Genomic DNA, 12,135 nt, shown 5'->3' on the forward strand with positions numbered 1-12,135 from the left:
CGACCGCCCTGGTTGCTTTGGGGGCCACGGGTACAGAGCTGGGAAGCTCAACCCTGTAGGGGCCCGTGGCCACTGCCAGGTGGCGCCCCAATGCCTTGAGAGCCCTGGACCTCAGCACGTCCGCCACACCCGGAAGTGCTGGGGGGAAGAGGAGCAGGGACACCCGGAGTCCTTCCGGTTGCACAGCCGACACTTCTGCCACACAGCGGAGTGTCAACGGAAGATTGTCGGGAAGCACCTGGAGCCTATCCGGGGGTGTATAAAAGGGGCCGCCTCCCTCCATTCAAGGGCAAGAGTCAGATGGAAGTGGAGTGGAGGCGGACCAGAGACTGTGAAGGCATTGCGTTGTGTGGCCAGGACTGAAGGAGTGATTGGTGCTGCGGCACTGGGTATTGTGCACCATATTACTGTAAATATTGTAAATAAACGTGTATGTGGTGAAACCATCATGTCTACCTGTCTGTGTCCAGGCTGTTCCCCACAATATATATAATAGTAATGGACAGTTTTGGTCCTTGCCTGGCCGGGAGGCCGATATACTGGAAGAATCGGGGGAGCAGACATGCATAGGACACTGCTTCCCCTAAAGGGCAGCCTGTCTGGGTTGCTCTGGTTCCACGGATTTCCGTTGATTTCATGGGAGTTGGAGTTTGGGATAGCCCTGTTGGGTTTCATGGGGGCTGCCAGGGAGAGAAGCAGAGCCCTACAATGACCTTTCAATACACCTGGGAGTGATTCCAGGTCTGATCAAAGAGCCACATGGAACACTCCTAGGACCAGTCTAAAAGGAGCTGCCTCGCTTTACTCAGAGAGCCAGAGTCAGGTGGAGGAGGACAAAGCTTGCCAGAGGAGTGGCACATCCTCCGGTGGCCAAAAAAGAAAGAAAAATAAATAAATAGATAAATATATATACACGCACACAGATCATGGTCTAATCACAAAAACGACCAGAAAGGAAGAAATTTTAAAAGAAAAATGTCTGACTTGGCAGTCACATATTGCAGACATATTGCTGTTTGTGTAAAGGAGTCCTAGTAGCATTTCTTCACACACCTCTTCTGAATAATTAATTGGCTGAAGGTAGTCAGTGTTAGTGTGTCAGGAGAGGATGTGCAGCATTGTTTAAAATGGCACTCAGTTTTGCTTAATTCTCTCTTTCGCTACTACCTCCAGGGGGTCCAAAGTGAGTCCCATAACTGGACCTACCTCTTTTATTAGCTTGTGGATTCGGTGGGCCTCCCTTGAAGTGATATTACCGGCCCAGCACACCATAGTGTAGAAAATCACTTTGTCCAACACAGAGGTGTAGTTGTAGAAGATGTGAAGGATGTCTTTACCCATATTAAAGGAGCATAGATTCCCAAGAAGAAAGAGCCTGCTCTGCCCTTTCTTATATAGTTCCTTTGTGTTATGAGACCACTCCAACCTGTCACTGATGTGGAACACCAAGCACTTGTAGGAGTGCACCACTTCTACATCCACTCCTTAAATAGTGACCAAATATAGAGCCTTTGTTGTGGCAAAAGTCAAAAACCGGTTAGATCTGTTGTATTCTTCCCCCACCCTCTTTGCTTTATATATTAACCAATGAGCATGCAGATTTACCTTATTTTTGTATAGCCACTTCCTTCTGACAAGTTTCTTAGATAAATAAGTGAAGTTAAAGAAACATTCGTGTGTTATTTAGAGCTTTTGGCTGCAATTTTGAAGAGGATGAACTATTCCTAAAGCTTGAATACCTGCTATAAATTCAGAGACATCTAAAGTATATAGTCAAACATTGGAGAATTTTTCTGTATAAGTGGCTTTTCCTACTTTAGCCCCTTTGAACCTCCTTGATATCCTGAATAATAATGCATAAATCAAGTACTTTTTAAGTAATATAGTTTAAAGCACCAGTAATTATAATCTAATGCAAAACACCCATATACAGTAAGTTTTGTCATTGTAAATAGTAAATTTGAAATAGTAATAATATGTCAGCTTGCTTTACCTGCTAATTTACAGCATTTCAGTCTGAAGTGTTATCACTTGTGTATTGGTTCTGTGTCTTTGTGTCACATGGTTTTCTCAAGCCTAACTTATAAGGATTGAGGTGGTATAATTTAGTTTATTGAGCAGTTGTTTATAAATCTTTCCACAGTGTAAAACACTTCTTAAATAGCAGTTGAATACTGAAGTGCAAGATGGTTATTTTGAAAAGACTTGCAGAATACTTCATTTACTTGAAGTGAACTGAATGTGATTCCATCCTGCAGTCCATTTTATAATTGTCCTTTCTTGTAATCACTGTGGACCATCAAATGAAAAACAACTGCTTAAACAAACATATACTACCAGAATTGAGTTCAGTAAGCCATTCACTAACACAAAAAAATTAAAAGCTTTTCCTGATTTCGGCATAAATCCTCAGATCACAGTAGTAATTCCTTACAGGTTACACTAAGTTAATAGTAATTTAAATATTTTCAACAAAGTACAAGTGTGGGCAGTGCAGTTATACAGTGACCCCTGCATGGAGTTTGTATGTTCTCCCTGTGGCTTTACTCCCAGAGTCCAAAAAAATGCAGGTTTGGTAAATTGTTATCACTAAGTCAAGCCCATGTGTGTGTGTCTGTGTTCATTCATCCTGTGATGTACTGGTGCCCTGTCCAGGGATTGTTTCTGCCTTGCACTTGATGTTTGCTGGGATAGGCTCCAGCTTCACCACAACCCTGCTTGGCATAAGTAGGTTTGGCGATGGATGGATTTGCAAAGTTTTATATTTTAATAGATTCTTTATACATGTATTCACATCCTGTTACAAACGTCACATATGTGAAAATATATAACAATCCTGTGCTTATTTCAATGTAAAATAACCTCAGATGCTTATGCATGTCAACTTTGCCTACTCACCTGATGTTTTACATCATTTTATTTAAAATATTCAGCATCATTTCTCTTACTTGTTCCTTCACTAGATTTCTAATATGTCAATTCTTGTAACTTGTATTCAAGTGAAAACAAATTATTATTACTAGCAAAATATAGTGATGTCTAATGAATTTTATTAATACAGTAATCCCTTCGACTTTCGCGGCTTCACTCTATCGCGGTTTTTATATGTAAGCATATTTAAATATATAACGCGGATTTTTCACTGCTTCGCGGGTTTCTGCGGACAATGGATCTTTTTACTTCTGGTACCTGCTTCCTCAGTTGGTTTGCCCAGTTGATTTCATACAAGGGACGCTATTGGCGGATGGCTGAGAAGCTACCCAATCAGAGCACGCAATTAAGTTCCTGTGTGCTGATTGGATCAGCGACGGAGCGCCGAATTCGATTCCGTTGCGTTAACCAGGAAGTCTCGTCTCGCTCATTCAGCATCAACGTGCTCCTGCTACTAAGGGGCCATGCCCAAGTGCCAACGGATGATGCTAACAATTGCCGAAAAGGTAAAAGTTTTGGATATGTTGAAGGAAGGGAACAGCTACACCGCTGCAGGACGCCATTACGGCATCAATGAGTCCACGATTCTTTTTATTTAAAAAGGAGGAAAAGAATATAAGATCTACGGCCGTAGTGTCCTTTAACCAGGGCGCAAAACGAGTTGTAAGTGGATGTAATAAGGCAGTAGTCTGGATGGAATCTGTTTAGGGATTTGGATTGAAGACTGCCAGAAGAAGAACGGCGGTGCTACACAATCGCCTGAGGAGGTTCCTTTAGAAGAGCTGTAACGCTCTCCTTTGTTGTGCAGTAAAATTAAACTCCTCGTTATCGGACAAGTTGTCGTGTCATTGTTGGTGAGTAACCATAATTAATTTTCTACGTACAGTACTTATTACATGTACATAGTTTAGTGTCACTGTACACACATTTTACTGTATACAATTTTTCTTGCATTGTACGTATTTATTGCTGGTTGCCTCATAATGGCTGTAACATATGTGATATCGGAGACGCTCGATATCTTCAAAATAATATTTAGATTTTACTGTATATAAACAGTGTGTTTACATACATAATTTCAAAGAATCTTACCTAATATCTAAGAGAATACAAAGGGTTTATGCTGTATAATTGTGTGGGAAATGTTTATAATAGTGTGGGAGAGTTTATAAGGGCTTAAAATATATAAAAATAACCGTATAAACATATGGATTTTACTTCACGGATTTTCACCTTTCGCGGGGGGTTCTGGAACGCAACCCCTGCGATCGAGGAGGCATTACTGTATTGTAGTACTCTGAGCAAGCAATCAAAAAGAAGTGAAAAATGTGTCAAATGAACAGTCTTTCCTCTTATGTAATGAAAGTCATTGAGAGTAAGTGTAATTTGCTGTGGGATGTAATCCTAAATGTCTTTTCATATTTGTAGCACCAAATGCCTTTGCTTGAGTTCCGTTATGGCTGGCCTTTTCCAGGCATGTGCTCCAGTTAGTACATCTTTACTGAATTGAACAGACTTTCACACAGCAGACATAATTTAGCGGCTATGAGTTTTGGTTTAGTTTTTTTTTTTTTTTTTTTCCCCGGCCTTTTTACATTTATCTCTCTAAGCTTAAAGCGATTTTTAACATTGTTATGTATACACCCAGCTCACACACATGCTTGCATGGCATCCAACTGTTACATTGTTTTTTAACTTGCTTTATCCACATAATGGAATTATGAAATAATAGTGGATGGAAGAGGTGTGATTAGGGATCAATACAAAAATCATGCATCACTCAAAAACAGAAGTATCTACTTTGATAAAAATGTGTACTGGCATTGGTTTATGAAACATATAATATAGGCTTTGTGAAGTTTCAGGACATTTATTTTGGAAGTTGTAATGGAAGGGCCTACACTATAGAAATTACACATTACTCTAAAACATCTGAGTGTATGTTTTATATATGTATTATATTTGCCCAACTTAACAAAGTTTATGAAGCATCAAAAGTTTAATCATGTATAGGGATTCAATTGAGGGAACAACACGAAAGCTGGTATTTTTGCGTAGCTTGCTGTACATGCCATGTCAGTGATTCAGTTATTCAAAAATCTGTGCTGTTTGTTAATGTGGGAATAGGCCTATATTTGTTAAAACCAGGAAGTACAAAGTAGTGTTCATGATTCCAAAACAGCAAAGTGTTACCACAATCATGGAAACCAATCATACCCAAAAAGAACAAATTCTTCACTCATGAGAGAAAATTAATAGTTAGTAGAAAGTTAATGTGGGTGATAGATAGGACTCTTGCAGCAGGGAGGAGATGCCACAAAAGGGTCAACATCTAAAAACAAATATTTACTCATACTCATTTTATCATAAAAGACCCAGTCAACGGCAATTACTTTGACCAGTACTGTACCATCGGACATTGGTTTACAGCCAACCGAGTTGAGGCCATTCTTGCTTACGGCCAAGGGCCATTTGTTCATTATGTACTTGAAACCTTGCTGCCAGCTATCAAATGATACACTCTGCATAGCAACAATGACTGAAGCAGTGGTGGAACTGCAGAGGTAGCAGCCTCTTGACTGTCTTCCTTCCTGTACTGATGCTGCAACCAACAAATGGCTACAAACTAGTAGTAAGTAAAAACAATAGTATTATTGTGCTTGAAAAGTTCCAGTCTTTAGGGCAGTGATTGGCCATGCCACATGGCACTTTTGTGGAGTCATGTTTTCACGCAGCTGGCACATCATTTTTTGTTTTCTTTTTGTGCAGAGGATTCACACTTTTTTCTACCATCAAGAAGAAACACCTTGTAAATAATAGTAAACCTTTAGTTAGGGGGCCCTGTGAAATAATATGATTTCTGACTCTTGGATAGCTTTTAAGGTTTGTTTTGATCAGCAGTGCTCCACATGATTAATTCTTATGCATTCAGCCCATTTGGCTGCCTTTGCAAGGACAATGCAAGCCCAACCCTTCAGATTAGCTCACCTTCCTAACTTGAAAAATCTGTTGAGCTGATTTTACATATTTGTCTTTATCTTATATACATTTTTAAAGATCAGTTTTTAATACATACAGTGTGTACTGTATTATACACTCGTATATTAATGTTATAGAACAAAGGATTTCTACTGCCTCAGCTAAGCAGAGTTAAAGGTTTAATCATGTAATGTGTTGTCTATCTTAAGTTGTTACTTTTCATTCTATTGGATGATTAACTGTTCTGTGACTGTCGTTTTTTTATCTATGCCTATATAAGCTTGGGAATGTGTTTGTCTTGTCAGACTTGCTCATGATGAATGAAGAGTTTACTTGCCGTTCTTCAATATCTCTGTTGAAAGAAAAATATATGGAACCTCTTGCAGTGTGATTTCAGAATATTTGTTTAAAAAGAAATCCACAACACATGAAACTGTTGATTTTATTTAAATTCTTTAATTGTAAATTGTTCCTTTATTTCTTTTCTTATCAAAATAGTTTCTTGTTGCTTCTGATTTAATAGTCCCTGTCTCATCTGTCTGTTCTCATTACATTTCCACACACTAACAAACAGTAGTTTTACGTGCATTTTTGTTGGAGGTCACAAATGGTATTTTTAATCAACTCAGGAGTTAAAGCATTCACAAATAATGAAATGAGCCCTAACCTGATACCTTTCCAATTTCCAGCAATCTGGTACTTGTCTGGGCTTCAAGCCATTTTTTTCATTTACTTGCATTTCATCTTTGAGATGATATATACTGTATTTCCAAAGAAAATCAATATTGGCTTAATGGCAGGGTATCCCTGCTTACCCATTAGTGCCAAGAAATGTTAAGTAGTCATGGTCATTGAGTTTTGGAACTCATTTTGCATTCTGACAGGGAACCTCCTTTTCAGTAGCACTGATAGTTAAAGGTTAACATTTAATTAGATAGGCTAAATAAAAAGTTTAATAACTTTTGCAATATCAAGTAATAGAGCATACAATAGCCTTCTCAAATGTTATAGTGGATATTATATTTTTCATGCAAAAATTGCCAAAACTGCTAGGTGGCCCTTTGGCATTTATTGATGTTGCTAGCACTTGCTCAGTCACTTAGCATTTCATTATGCATCTGGTGCTGCTTCTTTCCCAGGTTTATGGCAGCTGCCATCTTTTAATAAGCTCTGTTTGTCCAAGTGTCTTCAAAATAAAGCCAATTCCAAAGTGCTCCACAACCACCTGTTTCTTAAGGGTGGAATTAGAGGCTGAAAGTTGCATTATATTCTGGAATTAAAGAACTAATAAAATAAATGTTCAAGCATTTTTATTTGAATGCAAATATTATCTTTTAAATACTTTTTGTTGAAATGAAATATTGTAATTTCTATATTAAATGCTGACACATTGCCTATAAGTTTCATTAGGTTTTAATACCTTGTTAATTATAATATTTATTATTGTGTTCAATATGAAATGTACTTTATAAATTGGAGCATTCTCAACATTCTAAAACTCATTTGTGTGATGAGAACACAGTTCTTTTACTGCTTTAAAAGTGGGTGATTTAGGGATGTATTCCTTAGACAGGAGTTGCACAATCACGATCATGGAGATTGCCTGTAGCTGCAGGCTTATGTTGTGCATTAATTTCTCATTATTATAGTGTAACAGGAGAAATGAGTTTGAAAACAATGGGTGGGTATGACCTTTTTTCAATTTGTTGACTTAACAACTCAGTCTTGATGCAACTTATATACTTGTCCATGTGCTCTTAATAGCATCACTCTTGTGCCCCTACCAGAAATCTGCTATTATGGTGGATGTTACCTGCATAACCTTGCTAACCCACAGCTGTTATAAGCTAATAGTGGCTGGTCTCATTTGGAAAAGTCCCTGTTTGAGTCACATCACCATTTCCATTAAATAATTACATTGTATTGGTTTTTTTTATGGGTCAGTTTAATAAAATAAATAAATAAGCTAACTATAAAGAATAAAAAAAACTAAACATGAAAAGGAAGTTTCAATTTAAAAAAAGGTTCCTTCGAATAAATATAGACTAAAACTGTAGCTACAATGATGATGGTCAGACTTTGAGTAACAAAACATAAATATTCATGTTGTGAATGCAAGCTGCATATTCAACAGACATTAATTCCTTGAAGGCAGGGCCAGATTAAGACGAAATTGGGCCTGATGCTGCAGCGCAAAAAAGGCCTATTTTTTTCTCAGCATCATTGGTGCATGTGCATTCGACACTCACTCGTCTGTTTTCATCAGGGCCTATTTCAGGAATGGGCCTAATGCTGCAGCATCAATAGCACCCACCTTAATCCGGCCCTGCTTGAAGGTGCACTGTTTTGCAAACCCAAGATTGAACTTTTTAATCTGTTATTTTAATGAAACCAAAACGTTAAAAAGCATATGTGAAGTAAACTAGTTTATGACAATACTGCAGTGATAAGTCAGTCTTTTTTTCTTTCTTGTAACAAACACATCATTTACAATAAATACATCCCCAGCAGTTTAATGGGAGTCGGGGGAGGAAACAATGAAATAAAGTTGCAGCAGGATTCTATTAGTAAAAATGGAGCATGCTGTAAATCTGTTGTGAATATTGTGTAGAGTTAATCTACAAGACCAAGAGATTGTAGCAACTTGGTACCTGAAAGAGAACCATGCGTCACTGAAGATATCAAGATATTGGAGTGGAGCACCATAAAGATCAACTTATAGAGGAAAGAAGCCGTCATCTGCCTAGCAATCAAACGGCTGTCTGGATGTGCACATGTTTTAAGACACACGTTTAGAAAAATATTAAATGCTGTCTGGGAAATGATGATGGATTTTCATTATTTGCATAATTTTGTAGCAGTAGTGGCAGACGGTTTTCAGACAGTAACTTGCTGTTAAATTTTCTTCATGGTGGCCTGAAGACATCTTGGGTGATTATTAAAAAGAGACTTCAGCCAGTCCACAACTTTTTTAAAGGAAGGCAGGCAATATAATCAAGGACCATAATCTCCCCACACAAAACCCCCAAACATAGCATTTTTTAGTTTACAGTCTGAAAGTTTAAAAGCCTGGAAGTCACTAAGGAATGTGTACTCTATAGTTTGACTAATATACATGAGAGCAATGTGGCACTGAGTGACGGTCTGGTTATTTTCCTGTGTGGTGTCATAAAACGCCTGTCCAGTTCTTCAATGAGTGAGGATCAGAATGCAGGTATCTTTCAGCAGGATGAAATGCAGTAAATGTTTGATTGAATCAAGTACATTGCAGTCGCACTCAGTTCATTGGTTGTCCATGTAGATATTTATGTGCCTTGTGGAACCAGCAGCCATCCGTGTTAATTTTATTTATTTTTCTGTCTTATTATTGGGTACATATTGTATCTCAGCACTTGGTGGCAAAGTATAGCTTCACTGTGTTGTAGTTTTTTTTTTTTCTAAATAATAGTCCATATCCAGACAGAAATCTCCTGGGGCATATTTCCCTATTGAGATAAAAATAATAAAAGGGATGAGTATTGTGATTTCGGCTAAGGCTGTTTTTTGGCTTTTTGCTTCTTATCAGTAAAGTCCTTCAGGTCCTACTGCAGCCCTTTATGCTACTACTGGCACATCAGGTTACACATGCATTCTCCCTTCTCCCACTTCATGGCTTTAACCGGACTGTGCATGCTCATGCCTTTGCTACTCCAGAAGCACAAGATACCTTAAATAGATGCCTTTTAAATCTCATTTTCAAAATGTTATGATGAAGTGCCATGTATCCTGCTCCCAGATTGTATAATGACCTAAATTAAAAATGGTTTAAGAGGGGAAAAAAAACTGCAAAAGTATATTTTTTCAAATATGTTTTTAAAGTATGCTCCTCTATCTTTATTTATGTATGCCTGTCTCTCCTTTAGGTGGCTACCAAGGCTGTGGTCATGGGCATAAGGGCCACCCAGGAAAGAAACATTGGTCCTGTTGTGGAAGTCTCATTGAAGGATCAGAGTGCACCTGGGGCATTCCTGGATCGGAGTGTGACCGTAACCACCTGCGAACTGTGGCCCTCTAAACACCTCACACGTAGCCTACTTAAACTATTGTGGCTTGAGGAACAAGTTCTGAGTAATAATAACTTTGAGAATCAGTGGTGTATATGAGACCAACTCCTTAATCTGTATTTAACTATAAGTTAAACAAAAAAGCTTAAATGAAATATAATTCAAGCATTGACTGACGCACATGTAAACAGTATTTATATTTTAAAACAGTAGTCAGTCCAATTTTTAGTGGAGTTATTGTTTCTAAAGTCTGTTAAATTTACATTATTATTGTATTTTATATTTATTAAATTAACTGAACTTGTATAGTAATTATAAATGTGGGAGTACATTTAATTTTATGTCTTTTACTTTGGAGTGCTTTTTGATGGTAAATGGCAATTTTAACATCTGTTTCTACATCACAATTTTGAGCCAAGATACCATTGTAAATCTTCACCTTCTTGTCTCACAGCTGGAAAACTGAATAAAGCAAACACGGGTGAGAGAAATAAGACTTTTAAAAAAGGGCTGCATATCTTTTGTCTTTACATTATATGTTTTCTCTTAGGAATTGTTATGAATCACTTTTGAATTTGATTGTTCCTTATGTTCTGCATTCTATACTTTATACATGTTCAGGACCTATGAACATCAGGCTGTCAGATGTTCATGTGTGAAGTGTGGTAACAATTCTTTTTTTTTTTTTTTTTTTTGTAAAATGTGTAGCACACTGATATTTTGGCTTAACAAGATTTTGGCTCTTTTCTTGTAAATTCTGAGCCTCTGACTCTGTGCTAGGTAACTACAGTTCAAAATTCTAATACAACTGTTGACTTTTACATTGTTTAACTTGGAGTGATATAAGGTACATTTAAAATGAATGCTGACATGTCTCCTAATGAGAACTCTGATAAAGGATAAACACTGGTTTTCCATGAGTTTGAATACATCTCCTTACTTGTGATATCAATTGCTCTTTTAGTTTTGATTGCACAAAGTAAAACATTGCTGCTCTTACTTAAAGAATAACCAGCTATATATGAAATACAACTGTCACTAGCTGAGGCTGCAGTCAGTACTGAGTATGCTTGTACAGACAAGTTTTGGTGAGCTTTAACATCTAACAGTTTAGAAAAATATGATAATGGGGTGCGGTGGGTTGGCACCCTGCCCAGGATTGTTTCCTGCCTTGTGCCCTGTGTTGGCTGGGATTGGCTCCAGCAGACCCCCGTGACCCTGTGTTCGGATTCAGCGGGTTGGAAAATGGATGGATGGATGATAATGGGGATGGGTGGCTAGTTTAGAACATTGTTATATCAGTTTACCTTGTGATGTGATTAATCAGCATTTCATTCTAAAGACATCTTAGTGTGGTGTTCACTCTGAAACGTTCTGAACAAACAAAAAAATGTTCTATTGTCTATTCTGCATGTAAGAAATGGGCAGTATTTTCTCATTTGGTTTGGGGGGGAGGGGGCGGTGTGTGTCAGGAAGGATCATGGGAAAATACAAGTGACAGTTTCACTTCTAATATTTTAGCAAGAAAGTTGCAACATTTTGGACGAAAGTGGCTAATTAGAGTTTTTTTTCTTTTACATAAGCAGGGCCATTCTTTTTTTTATTATTTTAAGAATAATCTGGACTAGAACTGACCATTCAGCTCAAAAAATCTCACCAGTCCTATCCACTTATTTCTTCTAAAATAACATTGGCTAGTTTTGAAAGTCCCTGAAGTTCTACTGTCCATGCTATTTGGTAACTTATTTCATATACCTATGGTTCTGTGTGTAAAGAAAAAAATCCTAATTTTTGTGCAAAATATACCAACTGTGTCCCCATATTCTTGATGAACTCATTTTAAAATAAGTCTCAATCCACTGTACTAATTTCCTTCATAATTTTAAACACTTCAATCATGTCTAAATCTTCTTTTGCTTAAACTGAAAGTGGTCTGCTCTTTTAATCTTTACTCATAATTTATCTCCTGTAGCCATCGAATCGGCCTAATTGATCTTCTCTGGACTTTTTCCAGTGCTGCTATGTCCTTTTTTTTGGGTATCAAAGCTGTACAGTAAGGCCACAGCAGTGCATTATAAAGTTTAAGCGTAATCTCCTTGGACTTGTACTCTACACATTGTGCTATATAACCTAACATTCTGTTAGCCTATTGAATGGCTTCTTGACACCGTCAGGCATTTGC

General features: G+C 37.7%; 1 protein-coding gene across 1 annotated transcript in view; it reads left to right on the forward strand.

Annotated features, from left to right (window-relative positions):
- The window catches only part of trim45 (tripartite motif containing 45), a 71,548-nt gene extending 60,919 nt beyond the window's left edge, over positions 1 to 10,629 (forward strand). Inside the window, exon 6 of the mRNA XM_051926766.1 lies at positions 9,813 to 10,629. Within this exon, the coding sequence (XP_051782726.1) occupies positions 9,813 to 9,964 (152 nt within the window). The 3' untranslated portion in view covers positions 9,965 to 10,629. The remainder of the gene's footprint in view (positions 1 to 9,812) is intronic.
- Positions 10,630 to 12,135: the final 1,506 nt, after the last annotated feature.

This window comes from Erpetoichthys calabaricus, chromosome 4 (assembly GCF_900747795.2).
Source record: "Erpetoichthys calabaricus chromosome 4, fErpCal1.3, whole genome shotgun sequence".
Lineage (NCBI taxonomy): Eukaryota > Metazoa > Chordata > Cladistia > Polypteriformes > Polypteridae > Erpetoichthys > Erpetoichthys calabaricus.